We start from the raw sequence: 23,276 nt of genomic DNA, 5'->3' as shown, positions 1-23,276 counted from the left end.
GCTGGAGGAGCAATGAGAGGATGTCCAACTCTGAGATGGACAGTGGAGCCCGCGAGCGTACCCAGCCCAGGCTGGGACGTCGACGGATTCAGAAGTTTCCCGGGGCTAATGCCGACATGTGGCGTGGCGGGTGCGAGCAGTTGGGTGCGAGTGGCACTGACGGTCCAGCGGCACATCTAGGCACGCTTTGGCCGTGCAGATGGACTGTTCTGTGGTGGACGGTATGCATGTCTTGTTCTGGGCAGCAGTTCGGCATGCTCGGCAGGTTCGGTACAGAGGCTCGGGACAGAAGCCGGACGCGATGTCACCAACGCCATGGGACAATAGTCGGCCTTCTTGGCGTTGCAGCGTCTGAGCAGTCGCTCCTCCGCGTGTCCAACTCCTGCTACTGCTACTATCGATGCGGTGCATATGTGGTTTTGGTATACAGTACTACAAGCTTAGAGCTCGTCGTGGGCAGCAGACTCCTTGGGCTCCTTGGCGTCGGCGACAGCAGACTCGAACTCCTCGTCAAGGCTAGAGTCGGCGGCGGCGCGCTTCTCAGCAGCCGACTTGGTCTTGCCGTGCTCAACAATGAACTCCTGGAGGCTCTCGAGAGAGCGGTCGCCAGCGTAGTCAATGAACTCGGTGGTGCCAGCGGCGCGGAACTTGAGCGTAGGGAAGCCCTGGATCTGGAAAGGAGTGTCGGCGGGGAGGTCGTTCTCCTGGGCGTCCATCTTGGCGATGACAACACCAGAGTTCTTGTACTCCTCGCCAAGCTGGTCCCAGATGGGGGCAAGACGCTGGCAGTGACCGCACCAGGGAGCGTAGAACTCGACAAAGATGTCCTTCTCCTTGTCGTCAAACAGGTTGTTCCAGCCGGCGTTGGTCAGGTGGTAGACGGGGCCGTCCTGCGACTCGGGAATAGGCTCAGACTTGACGAAGGGCTTGGCGACACCGTCGACAACGTCCTTGACGAACTTCTCAATGTTGGCGGCGGTCGTTTCCTTCTCGAGGACGTACTTGGCCTGGGTGCCGAGGTTCTGAACAATGAAGACGGGGAGCTTGTCGGTCTTGCCACCAAGCGACTTGCCGTAGTCGGCAAACTTGACACCGTCAATCCAGACAAAGTTAATAAGGCCACGGAGGGTCGAGGTGATGTCCTTGAGAGAGTCGGTGATGGCGGTGCGGCCCTTGACGTCCTCGGGGTCGGCGAACAGGTAAGCGATGGGGAGACCGTGCTCGGCGTAGGCGCCAAAGTTCTCGGGGCCAAGCTCCGCGAAGATGGGAAGCGACTGGGTCTTGACCCACTCGGCGAGGTCCTCCTTCTTGACATCGGCGCTCTTGCCGGCGAAGATGACGGGCTCGTCAAAGTCACGGTAGAGAACAATCGAGCCGGCCTTGGCCTTCTTGGGGGCCGAGGCGGGGGGAGCGCCCTCAAACTTGCCAAAGACAAAGTTGTCACGGGCCGAGTTGGCGTACTCCTCGAACGAGGCGGGGATGGCGTTCTTCTTGTCACCGTAGGCAATGACAACAACGGGGTCGACCTTGGTGAAGTCGTCGTGGGTCTCGGCGGTGAGCTCGGTAACAGCAGGGAGGTTCTGCTTGTTCATGTACGAGACGATGCCGTCGGCCTTGCGGGGACCGTTGTACTCGGTGGGGGTACCGTTGCGGAAGACCTTGAGGGTAGGGTAGCCGTTGACCTCAAAGTCACCGCAGAGGTCCTGCTCCTCGGTGCAGTCGACCTTGGCGAGCTTGATGCCGCTCTTCTTGAGGATGGTAGCAGCCTCCTCGTAGTGGGGCGCAAGGTTCTTGCAGTGGCCACACCATGGGGCGAAGAACCTGATGAGTCAGCCGGGTTGTCGAGATGTGTGATGCCACACGTTGGGGTGATCGGGGCAGCTCCAGAGCCCGCGCTCATTACGCGACGTGCCGAGACGGCTCCAGATCACCCAGCGGCGCGTGTCAAGATACTCACTCGACGAGGGCGAGGTCGGCAGTGTCAATCTCGGTCTTGAACGAGGCCTTGGTGAGGTCAATGACGTCGCTGGCGGCGAGGACCGCGGGGAGGAGCGCGAGGAGCTTGAGGAGAGGGAGCTTCATATCGATACAGGAGGGGGCCGGGCCGTGGGAGGTGAGAAGGAGGGTATGAGTGAGGAAAAGGAGAAAGAGAGTGTTGACAAAGACGAGAAATAAGAAGTGCGGGTGGTGGTACGTGGTGGTACGTGGCTGTCGGGGGGGGAGGGTAGGAGGGCGAGGGCATAGGGGGGAAGATAGCCGCTGCGACGCGTGCGGTAAGTGGCCCCGCGGCTGGCGCCGTGCCCGCGTTTGGCGGTGCGGCGTCCCTGGCCAGCTACAAGTTCCCACCTACCTCCACGTCGACACCCACTGGCCGCGCTACACCAGCCAGCCAGCCAGCCAGGCCAGATAGATTCCGCCGGCAGCACACCACTGCAGCGTCAGCATTCCTTCCCGTCCTCGGTCACGGATCACAGTCAAGCAACAACAACCCAACTTTGGGCCTAGTTTAGAAATCCCACCTGGACCGAATGCAATGATTCAGTCATTATTCAGTCGGCACTCAGCCGCCCAGGTACACACACTGCACTGCCCACCCCCGGTCAACAGCATGCGCACGCTGACTCACGCCTGGTGATTGTTTACACCTTTGCGATGATGACTATGCTGCCAGCAAAGCACAGACGCGACAGCGATCACCGCTATCAAATCGTTGTGGCGGCTCGGCGTAGGCGGCGGCGGCGGCGGCGCAGGCAGGCGGTGCCGCAGGGAATACGGGCTTTGCCGTAATCTATCCGTCAGACCCGTCAACCTGCACCGCGGTACAGCGGTCCAGTCAGCCCTGTACCACGTCCCCTGCAGCCCGGTCCATCAGACAAGTCGTGTCGACAACAGCACAGTCCACCTCGCCGTCATTTACAGTTACAGTGCCAGGTTCCGCGGACAGTCCCCAATGTGCCCTCGCCACAGACATACGAAGAGCAGCTTTCATGAGTTCCTGGCAATGAACAAGCGCGGTCCCTGGCCGCTTTCTGATTGCTGACGACGATCTTGGCGGGCTTTGTTGCGATGCTGCGATGCCACTTTGACCTCGGTTGGCACGGCCACTAAAAAGTAGGTAGTGGGTGAGTGCACGTTGGCCGAGGAGTCGGCTAGCAAGCGGCATTGCGGCCTGCTGCCTCCTGCAACTTCGGCGATCGGTTCGTGCCACAATGACGACCACACGTGATGCAATATCCCCGCACTAGCTTGGCTTCCCCCGCATTCACGATGCCGTTGTGATTGTTCACCGGCGAGCTGCACAGTAGAGTAGGTTTGTGGCAAACGGTACCCGATACGATGAGTTCTGGAAGATGACAGTGCTGCAGCCTCGGGATGATGACCGAGATGAGGCCAGTGCAGGGTGTCGGTCAATCCCATCCGGTGAGGAGGCGGCTAGAGCCGCGATGTCATCGCCACACGTCTGGTCGTGAAGCCGTCCGGATCCTCTAGCTCGTGGTCGTGGATCTCTCCAGCATCCGAGATACCTTTTGGTTACCGTGGTATGCTGGGTCACATTTACGCTGCTTCGTAGAGGAAGATAGGCCAAGCTTAGGAGACGGCACCATTTCTCCCCGCCCAGCAATCGCGGTCGCGATATCGCTCGTACACGGGCCGGAGTGCATGTGCGTGCGACGCCGGCCCACATTGCGCCGATAGAATCCATCATTTCCGCTCGCCGTGTTTGTGGACTCATCCTCCTATAGATATCAACCATGTCGGCACACGACGAGGTTGTCACCACTACCGCCCCCGTGGCTGCCTCATACCCGCCAACGCCAACTGTGGACCACGAATGTCGCCCTGTACTCAACGTCCGGTTACACCCGCGTAAAGCAGCCTAACAAAGGGTTAATCCATTTGATTCCGTTTGTAATGACCCACCCCGTTATCCAATACAATTCTCTTGAAATGTCCAATCAAACACGGGACCCCACCTTTTCCAAGACCCGGTCCGCCCGTTTGGTGTGGTGGGTGAGATGGATGCTCCGCCGAAAAAGTCCACCATCTCACTCGGCGCAACTCAACCCAACCTCCTGGTCTACTCCACACTCTACCCCCCTCAAGAGGCTCCCTCTCTTGATCCCAGTCACTCAAGGACCACCTCTTACACCAGAGGTACCCTCTGTTCCGTCCCTCAAAAGCCGGTGCAGACAAAGCAGCTCACCACCAGGTCGTCTGCTTTTTCCCCCCTCCGTCGTATCGGCAAAACACACTTTTCCCTGGTCGACAGCCACCCCCGTCGTAGCCGTGGCCCCTCATGTCTGACAACGAGGTCAAGCCCGACGCCGTCGCCCCCGAGGCCGTCGCTGAGGAGCAGGTCGACGCTGCCGAGGCCGTCGAGGAGCAGGTCACCGGCAAGTCCTCATTCACGGCCGCCAAGGATCAGGTAGACTAACCGCCACAGTTCCTCCGGTCACCATTCGTCTGCCCAAGCCCAGCAATGCCCGGACGCTTCCCAAGCCCACCGAGAACGAGTCGTTCGCCTCCATCACCCTCTACCCCCAGCCTGGAGAGACTATCCAGGAGCTCAAGCTCAACGTGAGCGAGTGGGTTGGCGGCTACTGGCTCGGCCCCTTCTCGCTCCGTCTCCCCGGCCAGCGCTCTGCCGAGCCCCTTGGCCAGTCCAAGGACGGCATTGAGATCTTTGCCGGCGAGAAGCTGAGCGACTGGATCGAGGTCGGCGAGGTCTTTGAGCACGTTGCCGAGGACGGCGAGCGTGTCCTCGAGGCCGTCAAGGGTGAGTCGCGAGCGTCGGTTGGTAGCTCACGCTTGCAGAGGCGTACACCGAGGGTGCTGCCCGCCAGGCGATTATCCGCCTGCTCGACTACATTGAGCCAGTTGGTACCACTGTCCACACCCTCTCGACGCCCCAGGGCATCGCGCCCGGCGCTACCATCTTCGAGTCGGTCCGTGACGGCCTCTCCGCTACTCTGGGCTCGACCGAGACCGTCTACGAGGAGGTCGAGGTCGCCCTTCCCTCTGCTCGCAAGGGCAAGGTCGGCAAGAAGGAGGTCGTCAAGGTGAAGAAGGAGATTCCTGCCCAGCAGGCCAACGCCTTCTCCGACTGGAAGGGATGGTCGTCGGTTCCTCTGTCCAAGCTGCCTGTCGCCCAGGCCCCTGTCGAGGTCCTCCCCACCCTCCGCTCGATCCAGCTGTCGCCTTTCAACCCTCCCCCTGCCCACCTCCGCCAGCAGGGCCACCAGCTCTACCTCCAGGTCTCGATCCTCGAGGGCGACGTCTACACCCTCGTCTGCACGTCGCGCGGCTGGTACGCGTCCAAGTCGAACGTCAACAACTTTGACCCCTCTCCCCGCGACTCGGCTGCTGCCCCTACCCACAGCCTGATCGACCTCCTCCACTCGCTCTCGCCCCTCTTCTCGGAGCGCATCTTTGCGCTCCCCTCGCTCTCGTCGGCCCCTCCTGCCCTCGACCCCCTCTCCACTGTCGCCCTTCCCCAGGCCGAACCCGCCTACCCATGGCTCGTTTCGGCCCCCAAGCCCGACACTGTCCCCGACGTCCTCCGCACCCAGCTTGCGTACCTCCACTCGGGTGCCACCGTTCCTGACGCGCTCGACTCGGCTCGTGACTGGAACGAGGAGATCCAGGGTGTCAAGGAGCTCCCCCACTCGACCATGCAGGAGCGCGTCTTCCGCGAGCGCATGGCTCAGAAGACTTGGGCCGAGTTCACCCAGGCTTCGCTCCGCGCCGTCAACGCCGTTGCTCGCGGTGACGTCGTCGCCCTCAACCCCAACGAGCCCAGCCGCTCGCACATGTGGCTCCACGCCAACATCTTTGTCACCAAGGCCATCGACTCGATCGACGCCTACTCTCACCTCGGTGGTGACGCTGCTGCCCACGTTTCGCACGCCAAGGACGCCGAGGGTGTCCGTCTGCTGAACCGTCTCGACGTTGACGGTGCCTACCTCCTCGGCCACACCGTTGTCGACTGGCAGGGTGAGCGCTGGGTGTGCCAGTCGGTTCTGCCCGGTATCTTTGCTCGTCGCGAGGCCCCTGCCGCTGAGGAGACTGAGGGTGCCGAGAAGAAGGAGGACTGGGTCAAGGTTGACGGCGCTGTCAGCGAGGCTGCCGCCGAGTCGACCTCCAACCCCCTCATCATCTACGGTGTCGACTCGGAGCAGACTGCTACAGCCCACTGGGACGAGGCCACCCACAAGGTCATGGAGAAGATTGCTTCCCACCAGCGCCTTGCCGCCCACAAGGTCACGACTGGCGGCAAGGAGCACGAGTTCTACGCTTCCGCCGAGGTCAAGGGTCTCCGCGGCTCGGACGGCCGTCGCTACCTCCTTGACCTCCCCCGTCTCAACCCTGTTGACATTGAGTGGCTCGAGAAGGACTACAACGGCAAGCTCGCTGGACCTGACGCCGAGGCCGACGCCCCCGTCTACCCCCACCGTATCGCCCTTCTCCGTCCCGAGCTTGTTGAGCTCTTCTGGGAGAGCGAGCTCAAGCGCTGGGCCCGCAACGTCGCCGCTGAGCAGGCCGCCAAGAAGAAGGCCGAGGCCGGTGAGAGCGAGGAGAAGGAGGGTGAGACCGCCGCCGACGGTGAGAAGAAGCCCGAGGCTGCCGAGGAGCCCGCCATCGACCCCTCGACCATTGCCACGCTGAAGGAGTTTGAGCTCCGCTTCAACCCCGACGCCTTTGTTGACGACAAGGGCGCCGACGGCATTGCTCCTTCCAAGTACTCGGACGAGAGCGACCCCTCGATCAAGGCCGTTCGCGACGCTTCGGTCTTCCTCCGCACGATCGCTGTCCCCGCCGTTGCCCTCGACGTCCTCACTGGCGCCGCCTCGGGCATCATGGACGGTACCTCGCTTACTCGCCACCTCCACGCCCGTGGTATCAACATCCGTTACCTCGGTCACCTTGCTGCCACCATTGACCAGTTCTCCAAGGGCCCCGAGGGCGAGAAGCGCGCCGCTGTCGGCCACCTCGGCTCCCTCAAGAACATTGTCCTCCAGGAGATGGTCTTCCGTGCCTCCAAGCACATTCTCCGCCGCCTCGTTCGCGGCCTCCTCCCCGAGCAGGTCCCCGCTGCCGTCTCGCACTTCCTCAATCTCCTCCTCGGTACTCGTGTCAACGCCTCCCCCAAGGCTGTTTACGAGCGTGTCGACATTGGCCCCGCCACCGAGCCCGAGTACGTCTCGCTCACCGCCGAGGCCGTCCGCAAGGAGATTATCAGCGAGATTGAGACTCGCTTCCGCTGGAAGCTTGACGAGACCTTCCTCACCGAGGGCATTCGCCGCCCCCAGCTCCTCCGCGAGCTTGCTTCGCGTTTCGCGTTCCAGCTCGCTCAGCAGGACTACGTCTTTGAGCCTGTTGCCGAGGCCGCTGCCCCCAACGGCGAGAGCGACAAGGAGAACCGTCCTGCCGCCGCCCCGAAGGCCAAGAAGGGCAAGGCTCCCGTGGCTGCCAAGCGCGCCACCACCTTTGCTCCTGAGGACATTCTCACCCTCATTCCTCTCGTTCGCTCGACGGCTCCTTCGGTCTCGGTCGCTGAGGAGATCTTCGAGGCTGGCCGCAGCACCATCAACCGCGGCCAGGTCGACATGGGTCTCGAGTTCATGCTCGAGGGTATCCAGCTCTACGAGCAGATCCACACCGTGATCCACCCCGAGGTCGCCGCCGCGTACAACCAGTACGCCAGCACCCTCCACCAGCTCGCTCGCATCAAGATCCAGCAGCTTGCCCAGCAGGAGAACGCCGACCCCGAGCAGCCCCTTGGCCTTGACATTGGCACTGGTCTCCGTCTCCAGCGCCAGGCCGTCATCATTGCCGAGCGTACCCTCGGTGTCTACCACCCCGACACGCTTGCGTACTACTTCCAGCTTGCCATGCTCGAGAACCTCGAGGGCAACTCGCAGGCTTCGCTCCGCTACTTCCGCCACCTGCTCTCGCTCTGGGACGTCATCCACGGCCCCGACCACCCCGAGATCAACACCATCCTCAGCAACGCTGGTATTGTTCTCCAGGCGCTCAACGAGAATACCACCTCGATCAGGCTCCTCGAGCAGACTGCGGAGCGCACTGCCGAGCAGTTTGGCGACAAGCACACCCAGCACGGTTCGGCTCTCCACCAGCTCACCCAGGCTCACTTCCTTGGCGGCGACTTTGCCAAGGCTCTCGAGTCGTCCAACGCCGCTCTTGAGATTTTCAAGGCCCAGTACGGCGAGGAGCACAACCAGACCAAGGAGGTTGCCAAGAACGTCGAGCTCCTTACTGCCGTTGTCGACAATGTCGAGCGCCAGAAGGCCGCTCAGGAGCAGATGAAGAAGCAGCACGTTGAGCGCCTCGCGGCTGCTCGCACTGGTGCCCCTGCCCCAGTTGCCGCCGGTGGCAAGAAGCGTGTCCTTGTCCAGCCTCCTACCGCCGTCAACGGCGCGTCTGCTGCCGCCCCTGCCGACGGCGAGGCTGCTTCCACCGCCGATGGCGAGGCCGCCGAGCGCTCGATCGACGAGCTCGTCAAGTACATCCAGGGCTCGATTCCTTCGAAGCCCGCCCGCGGAGCTAAGAACAGCCTTCGTGGCAAGCGCCGCACCGGCGCCAAGCGGTAACCAGAGAGCCTGGTTGTCATGTTAATAGGGTCGTCGGAAGAGGAGGAAGCGCGAGAGGATGTAGCAACACCAGGAGAGGGAGGGCACTTGTCACATCTGCATAGCATCTCACCACTCGTCATGCATTCGTAAACGTCGATTGCAGTGGAGTAGCAAGTGCGGCAGAGTGAGACTCCTTCGACGGCATAGATTCGTTACATTCGTCAAGATGTAAGCTAGCGATGAGGAGACCAAGATGCAAGATGGAGGAGCAAGACAACACGTATCCCAAGAACGAAACGGACAGGCTATGGACAAGATACTATGGGGTGTATGGGTTTTATGTGAATCTACTACAAAAACATTAGGCCGAGACGGCTTGCGAAGGCACGAAGAAGACTTCCTCCCAGTCGAGCTCGCGGCCCTTGGACGCGAGGTGGTGGGTCCAGATGAGCCAGAGGACCATGGCGGCGAGGAGCGCCTTTGCGACCGTCTTGAGGTGCCACAGGGTCTCGGCCGTGTCCGACTTGAGGAGGGACGAGACGTGGCGCCTGCGGCGGGGGGAGAGGACCTCGACGGGGGCATGCTCGGCACGGGGGCGGTTCGCGAGGCGCTTGGACAGGGCGCGGTTGACGCGCGAGATGCGCGGCGAAGGAGACGTGGAGGCCGGCACGGCGGTGGTGGCCGCCTCGGAGTCGCTCTCGCGGTCCGGGATGGTGATGTTGACTTGGCGCGCGGCACGGGCGGTGCGCATCGACTCGCGGTACCCGTCTACGCAGCGCTCCATGGCGTCCCACCACGTGAAGCCCTTGATGCCCTCGGTGCACGCGCGGGCAGACATGGTCGCGCGGAGGGTGTGCTGCGTCGCCGCCTGCGCGAGGAGCGCGGCGTAGTTGTCTGCGCAGGCACCGAACAGCGGGTGGTTCGTGTTGCGGCAGATGGTCGGCCAGGTGCGCGAGAGGTTCTGCTTGACGACGGCTTCGGACGGGAGGGGGAGGAGCAGGCCCGTCTCGCCGTGCTGCACGAGGTCGCGGGTGCCCTCTGCGTCCAGGCCGATGACGGGCAGGCCGGACGCGAGCGCCTCGAGCACGACCTGGCCGAATGTCTCGGTGAAGCTGGGGAAGGCAAAGACGTCGGCCGAGGCGTAGCACGCCGCGAGCTCCTCGCCCTGCCTGTGGCCCATGAACGTGGCGTCGTAGCCCGCCTCGGAGCAGATGGACTCGAGCTCGGAGCGCGCGGGGCCGTCGCCGACAAACACGAGCTTGGGGATCGGGAAGCCCGCTGGCAGGTGGTGCGACAGGCGGCCGTACGCCTTGAGCAGGAGGATGAGGTTCTTCTCCCACGACACGCGGCCGACGTAGAGGAGGACGACGCGAGTTGGGCCCGATGAGGATGAGATGGGCTCGGGCTCGGCGAAGTGCAGGCCCGTGCCCGCCGCCACGACGATGGGGGAGGCGGGAGGCGTCAGAGGCAGGCTTGGCTTGCGGCCCGTGTGGTGCGTGCCGTGGGCCTTGGACTTGTCCTTTTCTCCCACTGGGGCGACGGCGGCGACGCGACCGGGCGCCTCGCCGACACCCCAGAGCGCGCGCATCTCGGCGCTGCGCTTCGACGGGCCGAACTGGGACAGGTCGACACCGCGAGGCCACAGTCGTACATCGTTGAACCCCTGCGACTCGAGCATGTGCTTTGTTGACGGGGACGGGCAGAGGGTGAGAAGCGTCCTGGTGGCTGTTAGAGATGATTCACTGATCTGTTTGTTGGCTTACTTGGAGTAAAGCCACGACTGGAAACGCCACATGATGGGCTCGAGCCATGCCATTCCAAAGAGTGTGGCGTACGTAGCGAGGTTGCTAAGGGATTCATTAGTTGGGAGCACGTTTGAACGCCTGAAGCACACTCACGTGTGGTAGCTTGCAACGACGGCGCCGCTGATCCCCGTGCCGATGGCAGGACCGCCCTCGCCGACCCAGTCCTCACCGGCCCAGCCCAGCTCCATGGCCATGAGTGTCTGGGCTCCGAGCCAAATGGGGTCGACAAAGTGGATGACGTCGGGCTGGAAGTCCTGAATCACACGCATAAATTTGGGGCGCAGGAAATTGAGCTGCGGGGTTAGACGCGAGTTGGGAAAAAAGCTCACCTTCAATCCCGGGTAGACCACCAGAGGAACACCAGCAGTGCCGACGAGGGGGTGCGAGGCGTAGTGGCTCTGTAGAGGGGTAAGCAGTGCCCTCCATATCCCATCACTAAACCCACCATACTGGTCTCTGGGCCCAGAAGCATGCAGCTGTGGCCCTCACGCTCGAGGTGCTCGAGCAACCTCGCGAGCGTACGCGTCACGCCGTCGACCTTGGGCAGAAAGTTCTCTGGCGAATCGTTAGCCGGGTGTTACACACGCTACTACCGCGTTACTCACCTGTCACAATCACGATACGCAAGCCCTTGCGACCTCTAGCCTCAGATAGCCAGGCTTCACGTGCGTCGCGCTGCCCGGCAGTCATTCCCGGTCGCCACTGGTGCTCGGCGTCGTCCGATGATGGCTTGTCCAGGCCGGTGAACGAGAGCGATGCCTCGGGCATCTCCAGCTCGGGAACTGTCTCCAGTGCCGGGGGCACCGAGAAGTCATCTGGAGAGGCGAGTGGGCTCGACAACGGGCTGCGGCGCGACTGGGCACGCGTACGGGGCCCGCCGAATGGGTAAGTCGCGCCGGTGCTCGCGCCACTCATAGCCGCGGCGATCGACGGGAATGTCTTGGGGGTGAGTGGAGGTGTCGGGAGCGACATGGTCGTTCGACGACGAGGGATGTTCGAGGAGGAGGAAGAGGAGGTGGCAATAGAAGAACGGCGATGAGATGATTGCCCTTGAGGACTGGGGATAGACACAGTGGTAAGCCCCGAAGATCGGGGCAGGTTAAGTTGTTGTTGTGTAGATGTGTTGGGGAAGTGTCCCTCGCGTTCAAGATTGACCGGCGCGGTGTTGATAAGCGAGGAGGTCGGATCGCGTCGTCGTGGCTTCTGGTGGCGAGGTCCTGTCACTTCTCGCGTCTGGCCATGTCTAGCAGTCAGAGAGATGCGCTGAATGAGTTAGTTGACGACGAGAACAATGGAGATGGCCAGACGGTGGCAAGTGAGTGGAGTGGAGCCGCCGTCGTCGCGTCGAATACCGGTGATTTCAGCGACAGCCGACAACCACCACAACCATGTTCCATTTTCGCCACTAGGCTTGAGTGAGTGACATCAATGTTGGGTCCGGCGTTCCAGGTCTTGGAGTTGGGATCTCCCCAAGGGCGTTTCCTCTGGGCTCGCGCCTTGCCGTCAGCCTGCAGTCTCGGCTGCTTGCAGGGTCAGTGATGGACGCGATGCCTACTGATGCATGTTGTTATGGGGGCACGTTCGTAGGCTCGGTCTATCAGGTTGAGCTGTAGGCGGCGGCGTGTGTAAACAAGTCATGACGCTGGGCGGTTGCCGGAGAGTGGAGTCGGGGGCGTTGGGGCCGGGTTAGCTGTATGGGATGCGGGGGGGACGTGTGTGCGCCGCGAGGGGGGGGAGGGAGGGAGAGGCCGAGCCTAGGATAGATTGTTGTGAAGGAATCGACTGCGACGCTGCAGAAACGTGTTTGTGGGGAACGTGCGTGAAGCAACATAGCGTAGAGCGGGGCCACGCCAAAACGCCACTTATCAACAAAACGTGGACAGGCATGTCACGTGATGGACCTGAGCTCTGAAATCCAAGGCCTGCAACCACTCTGACATGCCTACGCGGCACGCCTTTGGATGCCGTGGAACTGACCCGCCGGCTCCGGTCATCTCCTGCTTACCCTGAGGTTCTAGGTTACCTAGTTCCATCTTGAGAACGGTTGTCACCCGGCCCCGCACACCCCTACCCAGGCAGCCGCCCAGTCGCCACCCAGCCAGCGCGCCTGCTGAGCACCAGCAGACCAATTCGGAACCGGGCGTCGTTGAGTGGCCTATGACAGGCCGCATAGACTTGACGGGAGCAAACCTGTTGCCAAGTATTGGCAGCGTCGTTGCACATTTGCGTCTGCCGCCTGGGAGCCCATTGGCTGATTCTGACTCGACTCAGTTGTATTCAGGGTCAATGTTGCTGCTTTCTCGCCCCGGACCCTGCCTAGACTGAGCCCGCTCGGACCTTCCTGCCCAACCAGTACATTGCAGGCAGGCGGTGGTGCTGTTACAGCGGTGCTGACTGACCGAGCCGACAGAGGAGCCAGCGACGTCGGCCTTGGGTCTCACGCCTTGTCGCCCCTCCCTGTTCCCCCCTCGGCTGTCTCCCCGCGCCAGCTAAACACGTCGACCCCGCGCACACTGCCCCTCTGGCCGCCCCCCTCGTCGTCTGCCCCCTATATTCACTCCCACCTCATTCCCATTTCTCTTTTTCTCCCCACCTTTCCAACAACCAACAACCACACAATCCAACAAAGCGCGTCCAATCTCGCTTTCTTCCACGTCCACCACCACCTCGTTGCTCACCCCCCTACCACTCTTGAGCAACCCCCTTTGCCTCTGGCAATCCTCTGCGTAAACCCACCTCGTGTCTGATAATTTACACCTTGCCTACTCGAACACTATTCAAAATGTTCTTCTCCGCCTAAATCCCCTTCCTACCCAGGAAGCCCCCCAACATCGTCCATCAAGACGGTTCTTTGAATCACCTACCCCCAAGTCCCTACCCGAACCTCCCCAGGTTCAGAACTCTGCCCATCATGGCGTCCTTCCACCCCCAAGCCCCCGCAACCAGCCTTCCCTCCCGCCCCTCCCAGCAGGCTTTAGCCCGTCTCCCTTCCGAACAAGCAGGATAAACTCGCCCCCCAAGCCCACGGGCCCCTCCAGTTTAAGCAAAGCTTCAAGCTTCCCGATACCGTTGTCCCTACCTCCTCCACCAGTGAGGCGTTCTACTCCGCCAACTCCGAGCCTTAGCTCTTCGAACAGCGTTCCCCTGGAACCTACTATTACCTCCATTACCACCGAAACAATTCCCGACGACATGCTCGACGAACTGTTCGCCTCCAACACCCCCTTCGACTGGGACCAGTTCCTGGTTGGTGACGTTGACCAGGCTGGTGACGCATCCGCCGTTCCTGCCGACGCCGACACCTCGCCTGCTTCAGCCGTTCTGACTCTGTCCAACGCGGGCTCGCCTGCTTCGGACGTCAACGGCGCGTCGCCCAAGTCTACCGAGTCTGAGTCTTCTCAGTCTCTTGAAGTCTCGAAGGGCCTCAACCTCTTCGACTTCGACTTTGACCTTCCTGCCGCTACTGGCATTGCCCACGACCCTAGCGACATCATGGCTACCCTTGCCCCTTCGACTGCCGCCGTCCTCACCACGGACCCGACCCTCCCCTCGGACCCTACGGTGCTCTCTACCTTCGGCTCGTCGTTCGCCAACTTTGGTAGCCTCGCGTCTCTCGGCAGCAACGCCGTCAGCCAGCTCCAGCTCGGCAACCTGCTGAGCCAGCTCACTGGCTCGGCTCCTGCCCAGCCCGCCCCTGCCGCGGCTCCCAGCCTCCCCGAGGCCTACGCTGCCCTTGGCTGGCCATTGACTACCGAGACCAAGGCTGTCACTGCCTCGCCCGCCCCCTCCATGAAGCGTAAGCTTTCGGAGATGTCGGACGACCAGTCGGCCAAGCGCTCTCGTGGTCGTGTCGGTTCGTCTGGCGCTACCCCTATCGCCAAGCGTCCCTACCGCCGCCAGTCCAAGAATGGCCTCAGCCTCTCCCAGCTCGCCGCTGCGGCTGCCTCGGGTTCGCCCGTCGTTGTCCCTGCGCCGATCAAGGTTGAGACTCCCGCTCCTGCCGACGAGGACGACGACGAGGAGCCTGTCAAGCTTACCGCCTCTGGCAAGCTCTCCACCGCCCGTCCCAAGGCCGTCGTCCCCGAGAAGTACATGAAGAACGGTGAGGCTCAGGCCATCACTGGCATGACCACCGAGGACATCATGGCCTTCCCCAACTGGGCTGCCCTCATGGCGTGCGTCGACGACGCTCACCGTGCTGGCGCCGAGGTCTTCGGCAAGATGATCACGGAGAACCGTGACAAGGCCAAGTGGGCTGCCAAGAAGTCGCGTGACGAGCGCAAGGCCAAGGTCGAGTCCCTCGAGGGCCAGGTCGACGAGCTCCAGTCGCAGATCGCCGACCTCCGTGGTCTGCTTCTCGGCCTCGTTGGTCGCGGTCTCGTTCCTCTCTCCGAGGTCGAGTCGTACATCTAGCCATGTCGCCACAATCACCCCGGTCTGTGCTTTACCTGTAACGGCACAAAGTCAAAGCCAAGTTGAAGTGCTCTCGAGGAAACAACCTCGAGACGAAACGAGCGGCGCTCCCTTCGGGTGAGCCCCTCGTAGTTCAAGTCCGAGCCATGCCTCTCGGGGCTGGTCTCATCCAAGGAGAGATATGCCTTCATTGGCCCGTCTCTGACCTCCTTGATGGCCACGGTGTTCCGTGTAGCCTGGAGGCTCAATAGAGGTGTCTCCACACCTCGCTTTCGCTGTGCCAATTTTTCGATTTGTTTTCCCTTCTTCTCCAGACCCAACCCACCCCCACGAAAACCTCGCGCTTGCGAGGCCAGACATTAGCTCTTGACACCTCTGGGTCTGTCCTTTACCGTTTTAAATAGTGTTCGATTTAGAGGTCCAACAGATGTAACAATCAATGTTGGAACATGGCTGCAGTTGCACAAAGACTAAAGTGCGGCGGCTCAAGTGTCAGGTGGTCGCCGGTGGTTCCGGTTGTGCCGTGCCGGTGACGCGTTTGTGTCATTCCACCTCCACTTCGCCACCACCTCGTGAGCGCGCGGTGTCTGCCCACCGTTGTCCTTAGCCTGAGAGTTCGCACCAAGTCAGTGCTCTTATCTTCTCTTCACACATCACCACTCCACTACAACAAATCCCAGGTCACGCGCATGGTGACTTTGAATACAACTAGCGGCACAGAACAGGCCCACAACTCGTCAAAGTCGAACGTGTCTGAGGCTGCAGGCGTGGGAGCAACAGCCATGGCGAACGCGTCCTCGCCTTCTTCCGCCAAACCAGCTGCCCAGCGCGACGACTGGACATGGGCAGGTGGGTAACCGTAGCTGTTCGAGCTCCGACTGACTGTTGAAGGATCACAACCTCTGACGCCGGACGAAGCCGGCCAGGTAGCTGCCGTCGAGGCCGGCGTTGGGCGGGAGCGTCAGTCATCTGCACGAACGCCCGCCGTACCATCATGGCTTATGTCTGCGGCCGCAGACCACCCGTACTCGACCTCGTTCCTCCTCGGGGCAGCCCTCACTGGGTCCTGCCTGGCCGGATCCGCCGCTGCCTGGCTGGCATTCCGACGAGGGGCTGCCCGGAACGCAGGGCTGCAGCCCTTGCGCCGTGGTAGCTGCGGTCCGAAGAGTGAATCCCTCGAGTCCCGCCTGGGCCGCCTGGAAGCCTTGGTGCGCGAGTCTCAGGAAGCACAGGCGAAGCTTGGCGATCAGCTGGGCCAGGCTGTGCCGCTGCTTCTTTCGCGGCTCGAGGGTCTCGAAGGAAGTCTAGCGAAGATCGGCGACACGGGCAGTTTGCCTGGCAGTCCGAGTACCGGTATCGCGGCGCATGACCTCAAGTTGGATGTGGCGCAGCATCTTCTTGACAAGTACCAGAATGGAGGCGATACGGCGGTAGGCCAGGTCAGCTCATGAACCCATTCAGGCACTGACCGCTGGCAGCCCCTGGTCGAACACATCGAGTCCCTGCGCGAAGATATGATCCTCCTTGAGCAGAACCTGGAGGCGAACCTCAAGGCTGGCTTTGAAGGTAATCAAGCGGCCGTCCGTGAGGCTGTCCAGGAGGCGGCGATCGAGATTGATGCTCTGGTGCGTTGGCGTACAGGGCATTCGTTGACGGTGGCAAGATTAGCCGGCAGTCTGAAGTCACTCCCCAGGCGTTGATTGCGATGGTGGACAAGTCTCGCCAGGTAGGTGGAAGCTATCGGTGGAGTTGCCGGCACTGCTGACGGCCTAGTCCAACAAGGCCATGTTGACGACCACGAGCAAGAAGCTCAAGGAAGTGGTGAGTGGCGAAGGCGTAGACTACCTTCTGACAGCTGACATTTATGCCAGCTTGACCGCTTGGACCACCTCGAGTCAGACTTGACAGTTGTCGGTGGCCAAGTGTCGCGTCTCGGGATCGGAGCCGACCCTTCCATTATGAGTGTTGGAGACATTGCCAAGGAAGTTGAACTCCTCCGCAAGAGCAGAGAGGGTTTGTCGACTCAATCGGAGAAAGCCGAGTCGCCAGAGCCCGAAGTGGATGTCGATCCGCTCGTCGAAACATACAGCGCACCGGCTGTCAATCACTCGATCCCGACTCGGCCTCTGCCTGACGCTCAAACTGGCGAAAGCAATACCGCCGAAGCACCGTTAAAAGACAAGGCTGCGGAGAATGAACTTGACTCTTCTCTGAACGCCACGCAAGGTGAACTGAACTTTGCGTACCGTGAGTTGCTGGCTCTGCAGTGGCACTGACTCGTCCAGCCAAGAGGAAGGTCCCAGCGGGTAGCCGTTGGGCCGATGCCGCCACGGCCGACACTGAAGCGAAAGTCGAAGCGAGCGAGGGTAAGGTCCAAGAGCCGGTGGAGCAAAAGACAATTGAGGCGCAGCCGGAGCAAGTGGTAGCAGGGGCAGTTCCAGTGGATGAGGGATCAACAACCGAGACAACTCCGCCACCGGCCCCATCTTATACTCACATCAAGTCGCAGCAGCCGGTTGAACACCTCGGAGTCGACGACTCGGGTGACTGGAGGTTCACCTTCCTTCCCTCTAACCAGTCGGCCTTGCGCGTAGTCAGCCCGCGGGTCCGAGGCCTGTCAATTCGACTTTCTCGAGAGTCAAGACGCACGACTAAGAAGCAATCGCGATACTCGGTCTCGTGGGTCTTGACGACCCGGCTCCACAACCTTCTAGCTACTGATGATGACAGCCAGCGGATGGACCTGAGCGTCTCCACGTTCGGGCCCTTCAGCACTGCTATCATCTTCAGCAGCGGCGAAGTCGACATGGTCCTACTCGACAAGTACTGGTGGCGGTGCAGCCGCGACGGCAACATATACACTGTGCGCGAGCAAGTCGGTCCCGACTCGGTGTAAACAAACCGCGGCCAGTCGGCCAACTCGAGTCGCCGATGCAGATCCGCACCACTCTGATTGTAAATTTTGTTGTACACACCCACACGCCCACACCCTGCTCTATGTGTGTTTCACCCCACTCAGTAGTCGTTTCGAGAAGCAAATGTACCAAGATATGGTCGCCTTGCCGATGGATAATGGCCGCAGAAGTTCGGAACCGAAGGTCGTGTCGGCTAAGCGGAAGTGGAGCGGAGTGGAGATTGAGTGAACATCTGTCGTTTCGGTCATGACCGCACAACCATCAACCAACGGAGACTCCACCTCACGCGCGGCCACGATCCGCCGGCAAGAAACTCGAGACGATTTAAAAGGTCAAACAGACGATGTGAGCAAGACGACCTCTACAACCAGTACATGCTCATCACCCTTCGCTGCCTACAGCACACACGACTAGTCACACGAACCATAATGCCAGCTCCCATCACCCTCACCCCAGAGCAGCTCGCCAAGCAGGCCGAGCGCAAGGCTGCCAAGCTCGCAAAGAAGGCCGCGCAGGCGGCGTCGGGCGAGACCAACGCGCAGCAGCAGGCCGAGCTCGAGCGCCGGCGGATCCTCAAGCGCGACTGGCAGTCTGTCGGCTCCAGCACGCACGCCAACAAGGCAACAATCGTCACATGGAACGTGAGTGTCCGTCCGCTGCTCCGTCCTGACCCCTGGCCAGATGCTCGCGCAGACCCTCATCCGCAGGCAGCTGTTCCCGGGCTCGGACGCACTCAAGTGGGGCGACCGCAAGCCGATGCTCGAGGCCGAGCTCGAGCGCTTCCGCAGCGTGGACGTCATCTGCCTGCAGGAGTGCGACAAGCTGCAGGAGCTGTCTGCTGCCGTGCCAGACCACGAGGCGATCGAGGCGCGCGGCGTCGGCAAGGCGCACGGCTGCGTCGTGCTGTACAAGCGCAGCCGGTTCGATGCGGCGGCGCAGCTCGTCATCTCGCTCGACGACGAGGACCTGAGCCCCGAGGCCGCGTCCGAGTCGGCACGCCGCGGCATCTCGCGGCAGACCAAGAACATTGCGCTGGCCGTCGCGCTTGGCGAGAAGGAGGACCCGGGCAAGGGTGTGATCGTCGTCACGACACACCTGTTCTGGCACCCACGGTTCCAGTACGAGCGTGCGCGTCAGACGATCGTCCTGCTGCGCGCGGTGCGGAGGCTGCAGAAGGAGAAGGGCTTGGAGGGCTGGCCCGTGGTTCTCGCTGGTGGTGAGTCGCAGAGGACAGATAGGCCACCGAGCAACGCTGACCCCTCCCCCTCAGACCTCAACTCGCAGCCAGCAGAGACGGCATACCAGTTCCTCGCGGCGCCCCAGCTGCCCCTCGACCCGGTGATCGCCAAGACGCTCGAGGAGTCGCGCATCGTGCACACGTCGGCCGCCAAGGCGCTCTCGTCGGCCTCGGAGCCGCCATCAGAGAGCGCGAGCGGCACGGCGACCCCCGCCGCAGGGAAGGACGACGACGAGGAGGCGGCCGCCAAGGACGAGAACTCAATCGCCAACACGCGCGCGCCCGAGGCCGACGACGGTATCCGCTCCCTCGACGACCTGTTGGCCATGCTGCGTGAGGTGCTCCCCGAGCCTGCGCGCAGCGCGTACGAGACGTCCACGTGGACGGGGGAGAAGTACGGCGCGCGCCTGCCCGAGGGCATCACGACGACCGCAGGCCGCAACGAGCCAATGTACACGTGCTACTCGCCCCTGTTCAAGCTCACCCTCGACTACCTCTTCGTCCTGCCACCGCTCAGCGGGTCGTCCTGGGCCGAGGTTACCCAGCTCCTGGGGACGCCAAAGGCCGAGGAGCTTGGCAATGGCGTGCCGATGAAGGGCATCATCGCTGCCGACCATCTGCCAGTTGGGTGCGAAGTGGCTTGGGCGTAAGGGTGGACATCTAGCATTGCGCATGAGGTATAGACTGTTTGCATATGATGATGTATGTGTAGACTGCTTGCGTGCAGCCCCTTGGTTGGTGTCATGGCGTAGATGGTTGTACCAGTGCCACCTATGGAGGCTTGGCATAGACACCGCCCTTGGATGTCCTCGCTCGACTCCTCACGAGAGCGACGCACATTTCAAACGCACACCGCACAGGCTCGAGGACGACCATCTCCCCGGCAGGGACCTTGTCCCTAAGCTGGTCCACGAACCCGACCATGCCCGCGCAGCCCAGCACCAAGACGTCGGTCTTGCGTTTGGTGTAAAACTCGTCGAGGGCGATCTGGACCAGGCGGTCGCCGACCTCTGTGGGGCTCTTTTGCTCGAGATCCAACACTGAAAAGCCCGAGCTGACCACGCCGGCCGTGTTCTTCCCGCTCAAGCCCAACGTCGCGACGTCATGCGCGAGAAGGCTCTCCCACCGTGGCGAGGTGGTCAGGATGCCGACGTGCGCGCCGAGCTGGGCGCCCATGAGGAGCGGCGCCTCGAGGATCGACACGACGGGGTAGGACACCTCCTCGCGGAGGGCGTGCGTGAGCGGGTGGTTGGAGAAGCACGCGACGACGAAGCCGTGGTAGTGTGCCAGGTCGGGGCGGAGCTCTTCCATACACGCCGCGGCCGTCACGATGCCGTCCCCCATGCTCTCGATGGACGCTGGCGCACTCGCCGGCGCGGTGTAGAATGTCGCCTCATAGCCTCGTGGCAGGTCGGACGAGAGCTCTGCGGCAATGTGCTCGGTAAAGGCCTGCAAGTGTCAGTGCGCTTGAGTGAACGCGATAGCGAAGGCCACTTACAACTGTCGAGTTAGGGTTGATAATCAGCAAGCGGACGGGCCCGCTGCCTGCTGTGCGCGTGATAGGCATGGTGCGTGTGGATGGTCGAGCGTGAGGGATATCGCAACGACAAAGTGGCTCAATGCATGTGTGTGGCTCACCTTCAACGAGAACGGCCCGCCGGACCGCGGACTTGACACATTCACAGATGCCGGACATGACATTCCCCCGTGTCCCGTCTACACCCGCCCCGCGTCCCATTGGCAGCGAGGGCTACAGGTCTGTGGTGGAGTGGACGGCAGAGCCGCAGGACAAGGAGCGTGCGTGCCCAAGATAAACGCGGAGGCGCAGGAGCTGCGGCCAGCTGCCTAGCGTTATCAATATAGCCGGCCATCCCTGACACTGGCCGGGTTTATCACTCTCGCCAATAGGCCACGGCGCGCATAACGCATGACAGCGCGATTGGTGCACGATAGCGCCTCGGCGCGCGGGGAACCCAAGAGCAGCTGTTGGTGAGCTCGAGGCCCCGAGACAGAGCGGCGCTGACTCCACTGCCTGCCCCGATAGGCGATATCCCGGGGCAGCTCAAGCGAACACGGACGGCTGTTGGCGGGCGAGCTCCACACTTGGAGATAGGCACTGTCAGGTGGTCGCTGGTCGCAAGCCGCCGACCCGTCCCCGCCCACCATAAATAACATGCCTGGTCTGGTCATTCCCAGATCTCGTCTCGCCCGTCAATCCAGCGCACTATGAAGCCCAAACAGATCCTCAAGAAGTTCGAGACGGAGCACTCGGGCGGTACCACCGCCGAACGGTTCCTCGCCAACGTCGACCTCCTCCCCGTCACTGACGACAAGAAGACATGGGACCACTTCTCCTATGTACGTGTTTGCTAAGCCAGCGCGCCTGACCACCCAGGTGTCCTTCTGGGTCGCCGACTCGTTCAACCTCAACACGTTCACTATCGCGTCGTCGATGATTACCGCCGGCCTGAGCTGGTGGCAGGCATTCATGTTCGTGGCGGGGCTGCAAGCGTGGCGCTGTGGCTGACCCTCTTCAGCTGCGTCATCATCGGCTACACCCTCGTCGGACCCCTGCTCGTGCTCAACGCACGCCCGGGAGCAGTGCACGGCATCGTCTTCCCCGCGGTCAACCGCACAACGTTTGGCCTGTTCGGGTCCTTCTGGCCCGTCTTCAACCGCGCCGGCATGGCGTGTATCTGGTGGGGCGTGCAGGCGTGGCTCGGCGGTGAATGGTGAGTTTTTGAGGGCCACGAGGGCGATACTCACCGCCAGCGTCTACGTCCTTATCCGCGCCATCTGGCCGAGCTTTGCGCACATCCACAACTCGATGCCCGCGAGCAGCGAGACGACGACAGCCTACATCGTCTCGTTTATCATCTACTGGATCCTCAGCATCCCCGTCACCTGGGTCCCCCTGCACAAGCTCAAGTGGCTGTTCATGGCCAAGGCGGTCGTTGGTCCCATTGTCGGCTTTGCTCTCTTTGGCTGGAGCATCTCGCGGGCCGGCGGTATGGGCCCGGTTCTGAGCCAGCCCAGCACGCTCCACGGGTCGGACCGCAGCTGGGCCATGCTCGGTGCCATTTCGGCGTGCACGTCCAACATGTTCACTGTGGGTATTGCGCTGCTTTGGTTCCCCAGTACTGACACTACCTTCCAGCTCGTGACCAACGCGCCTGACTTTGCGTCGCGCGCCAAGACCCCCGGCGCCGCCGTGTGGCCTCAACGTAAGTTGCCTAATCCGCCACACTCGCTGACGCGCCAGTCATCGCCCTGCCCCTCGGCTTCACCATCACTTCGTTCCTCGGTATTGTCATTGCATCAGCCTCCAAGCCCCAGTTTGGCGAGCAGATCTGGGACGTGGTCAAGATCATGGACACGATGCTCGACCGCGACGGCTCGTCCAAGACGCGTGCTGGCCTCGTTTTCATCTCGGCGGGCTTCATCTACGTCCAGCTCATGCTCAACGTTGCCGCCAACTCGATCTCGGCTGGGTGTGACCTGACCGCCCTCTTCCCCCGTTTCATCAACATTCGCCGCGGGGGATACCTCTGCATGATCGTCGGCATCGTCATGCAGCCCTGGCTCATGTACAAGTCGAGTGCCACATTTGGCAACTACCTCGGCTCGTATGGTGTTCTCTTGTCTTGTGTTGCCGGTCCAATGGTCGCAGACTGTGAGTTGTTAGCGAACCATTTTCTTTGCTGACAGTCTAGACTGGCTCGTTCGTCGTGGACACATGCGCCTTGCCGACCTGTACTCGAGCCGCAAGGACGGCTGGTACTACTACACGTACGGCATCAACTGGCGCGGATACGCCGCCTACATTGCTGGTTTTGCCATCAACCTCCCTGGCTTCGTCAACGCTATTAACCCCAAGATCAACGTCGGCGTCGCTGCCAAGCGGATCTACACTCTGTCGTGGCTCACGGGCACGGGTGTCTCGGCGCTCGTGTACTACCTCTGCTGCGTCGTCTCCCCGCCACCCGGTATGAACCGTACCTTTGAGGAGATCGACGAGAGCGATTACCGCTCGTACATCGACGACCAGCGGGTGCCCACGCCAGATGGCTACTCGTCCGACAAGGGATCCAAGGATATCAATGTGAACGTGACTGAGGTTTAAAATGGCTAGAGTTGTGTAGGGTTGTGATCAGTTTGTATGTCAATGAATGATTGGTTAAGGCTTGCCAGTGTGATCTCGTGGCGGTCCCAAGGCCAGGATCTGAACTGTGGGGTAACTTGGCTCATGCACTCATGAGCGAACACACACATATACACGCACACACACAAGCAAGCCGTGTGTAATGAGATA

General features: G+C 61.7%; 8 protein-coding genes across 8 annotated transcripts; 5 read left to right on the top strand and 3 right to left on the bottom strand.

The window, feature by feature from the left end:
- Positions 1-389: 389 nt before the first annotated feature.
- PDI (Protein disulfide-isomerase) lies at positions 390-2,195 on the bottom strand. Its single transcript, XM_062772918.1, has 2 exons — positions 1,958-2,195; positions 390-1,821 (listed from the first exon to the last, which is right to left on the bottom strand). Exons 1-2 carry the CDS (start codon positions 2,080-2,082, stop codon positions 441-443), a joined length of 1,506 nt encoding a protein of 501 aa, XP_062628902.1. The 5' UTR covers positions 2,083-2,195; the 3' UTR covers positions 390-440.
- A 2,102-nt stretch (positions 2,196-4,297) lies between these two features.
- Positions 4,298-8,612, top strand: CLU1 (Clustered mitochondria; the record flags this gene model as incomplete). Its single annotated transcript, XM_062772917.1, has 3 exons — positions 4,298-4,426; positions 4,474-4,777; positions 4,816-8,612. The coding sequence occupies 3 exons, from the start codon at positions 4,298-4,300 to the stop codon at positions 8,610-8,612; spliced, it is 4,230 nt and encodes a 1,409-aa protein (XP_062628901.1).
- A 343-nt stretch (positions 8,613-8,955) lies between these two features.
- On the bottom strand, positions 8,956-11,696 carry SQD2 (Sulfoquinovosyl transferase SQD2; the record flags this gene model as incomplete). Its single annotated transcript, XM_062772916.1, has 6 exons — positions 11,005-11,696; positions 10,845-10,954; positions 10,729-10,797; positions 10,493-10,692; positions 10,358-10,441; positions 8,956-10,312 (listed from the first exon to the last, which is right to left on the bottom strand). The coding sequence occupies exons 1-6, from the start codon at positions 11,369-11,371 to the stop codon at positions 8,956-8,958; spliced, it is 2,187 nt and encodes a 728-aa protein (XP_062628900.1). The 5' UTR covers positions 11,372-11,696.
- A 1,614-nt stretch (positions 11,697-13,310) lies between these two features.
- On the top strand, positions 13,311-14,812 carry LOC62_04G006349 (uncharacterized protein; the record flags this gene model as incomplete). The annotated part of the gene is given in 2 exon segments (XM_062772915.1): positions 13,311-13,315; positions 13,333-14,812. 2 exon segments carry the CDS (start codon positions 13,311-13,313, stop codon positions 14,810-14,812), a joined length of 1,485 nt encoding a protein of 494 aa, XP_062628899.1.
- A 614-nt stretch (positions 14,813-15,426) lies between these two features.
- LOC62_04G006348 (uncharacterized protein) lies at positions 15,427-17,875 on the top strand. Its single transcript, XM_062772914.1, has 7 exons — positions 15,427-15,661; positions 15,830-16,242; positions 16,291-16,437; positions 16,506-16,538; positions 16,586-16,633; positions 16,684-17,059; positions 17,098-17,875. The coding sequence occupies exons 1-7, from the start codon at positions 15,502-15,504 to the stop codon at positions 17,706-17,708; spliced, it is 1,788 nt and encodes a 595-aa protein (XP_062628898.1). The 5' UTR covers positions 15,427-15,501; the 3' UTR covers positions 17,709-17,875.
- A 280-nt stretch (positions 17,876-18,155) lies between these two features.
- SPBC9B6.11c (putative RNA exonucleasec) lies at positions 18,156-19,614 on the top strand (the record flags this gene model as incomplete). The annotated part of the gene is made up of 2 exons (XM_062772913.1): positions 18,156-18,368; positions 18,409-19,614. 2 exons carry the CDS (start codon positions 18,156-18,158, stop codon positions 19,612-19,614), a joined length of 1,419 nt encoding a protein of 472 aa, XP_062628897.1.
- Positions 19,615-19,636: 22 nt separating this feature from the next.
- On the bottom strand, positions 19,637-20,563 carry SPAC1F7.10 (putative protein). Its single transcript, XM_062772912.1, has 2 exons — positions 20,463-20,563; positions 19,637-20,413 (listed from the first exon to the last, which is right to left on the bottom strand). The coding sequence occupies exons 1-2, from the start codon at positions 20,529-20,531 to the stop codon at positions 19,736-19,738; spliced, it is 747 nt and encodes a 248-aa protein (XP_062628896.1). The 5' UTR covers positions 20,532-20,563; the 3' UTR covers positions 19,637-19,735.
- Positions 20,564-21,016: 453 nt separating this feature from the next.
- On the top strand, positions 21,017-23,151 carry SPAC29B12.14c_1 (putative permease). Its single transcript, XM_062772911.1, has 6 exons — positions 21,017-21,322; positions 21,360-21,454; positions 21,502-21,696; positions 21,737-22,188; positions 22,227-22,637; positions 22,678-23,151. The coding sequence occupies exons 1-6, from the start codon at positions 21,191-21,193 to the stop codon at positions 23,085-23,087; spliced, it is 1,695 nt and encodes a 564-aa protein (XP_062628895.1). The 5' UTR covers positions 21,017-21,190; the 3' UTR covers positions 23,088-23,151.
- The last annotated feature ends 125 nt before the right edge of the window (positions 23,152-23,276 follow it).

This window comes from Vanrija pseudolonga, chromosome 4 (genome assembly GCF_020906515.1).
Source record: "Vanrija pseudolonga chromosome 4, complete sequence".
Classification (NCBI taxonomy): domain Eukaryota; kingdom Fungi; phylum Basidiomycota; class Tremellomycetes; order Trichosporonales; family Trichosporonaceae; genus Vanrija; species Vanrija pseudolonga.
Note: the sequence above shows the minus strand (reverse complement) of the source record. Positions and strands in the feature narration are given on the sequence as shown.

What these genes read in the sequence shown, in the direction of transcription:
- PDI (XM_062772918.1), bottom strand. Translation starts at nt 2,082, where the DNA reads ATGAAGCTCCCTCTCCTCAAGCTCCTCGCGCTCCTCCCCGCGGTCCTC. An exon ending in GCCGACCTCGCCCTCGTCGA is followed by an intron (nt 1,822 to 1,957) that starts GTGAGTATCTTG and finishes CTGACTCATCAG; the next exon opens with GTTCTTCGCCCCATGGTGTG.
- LOC62_04G006348 (XM_062772914.1), top strand. Translation starts at nt 15,502, where the DNA reads ATGGTGACTTTGAATACAACTAGCGGCACAGAACAGGCCCACAACTCG. An exon ending in TGGTGGACAAGTCTCGCCAG is followed by an intron (nt 16,539 to 16,585) that starts GTAGGTGGAAGC and finishes CTGACGGCCTAG; the next exon opens with TCCAACAAGGCCATGTTGAC. An exon ending in GCAAGAAGCTCAAGGAAGTG is followed by an intron (nt 16,634 to 16,683) that starts GTGAGTGGCGAA and finishes CATTTATGCCAG; the next exon opens with CTTGACCGCTTGGACCACCT.
- SPAC1F7.10 (XM_062772912.1), bottom strand. Translation starts at nt 20,531, where the DNA reads ATGCCTATCACGCGCACAGCAGGCAGCGGGCCCGTCCGCTTGCTGATT. An exon ending in TCAACCCTAACTCGACAGTT is followed by an intron (nt 20,414 to 20,462) that starts GTAAGTGGCCTT and finishes TGACACTTGCAG; the next exon opens with GCCTTTACCGAGCACATTGC.
- SPAC29B12.14c_1 (XM_062772911.1), top strand. Translation starts at nt 21,191, where the DNA reads ATGAAGCCCAAACAGATCCTCAAGAAGTTCGAGACGGAGCACTCGGGC. An exon ending in AGCTGGTGGCAGGCATTCAT is followed by an intron (nt 21,455 to 21,501) that starts GTTCGTGGCGGG and finishes GACCCTCTTCAG; the next exon opens with CTGCGTCATCATCGGCTACA. An exon ending in CGCCGCCGTGTGGCCTCAAC is followed by an intron (nt 22,189 to 22,226) that starts GTAAGTTGCCTA and finishes CTGACGCGCCAG; the next exon opens with TCATCGCCCTGCCCCTCGGC.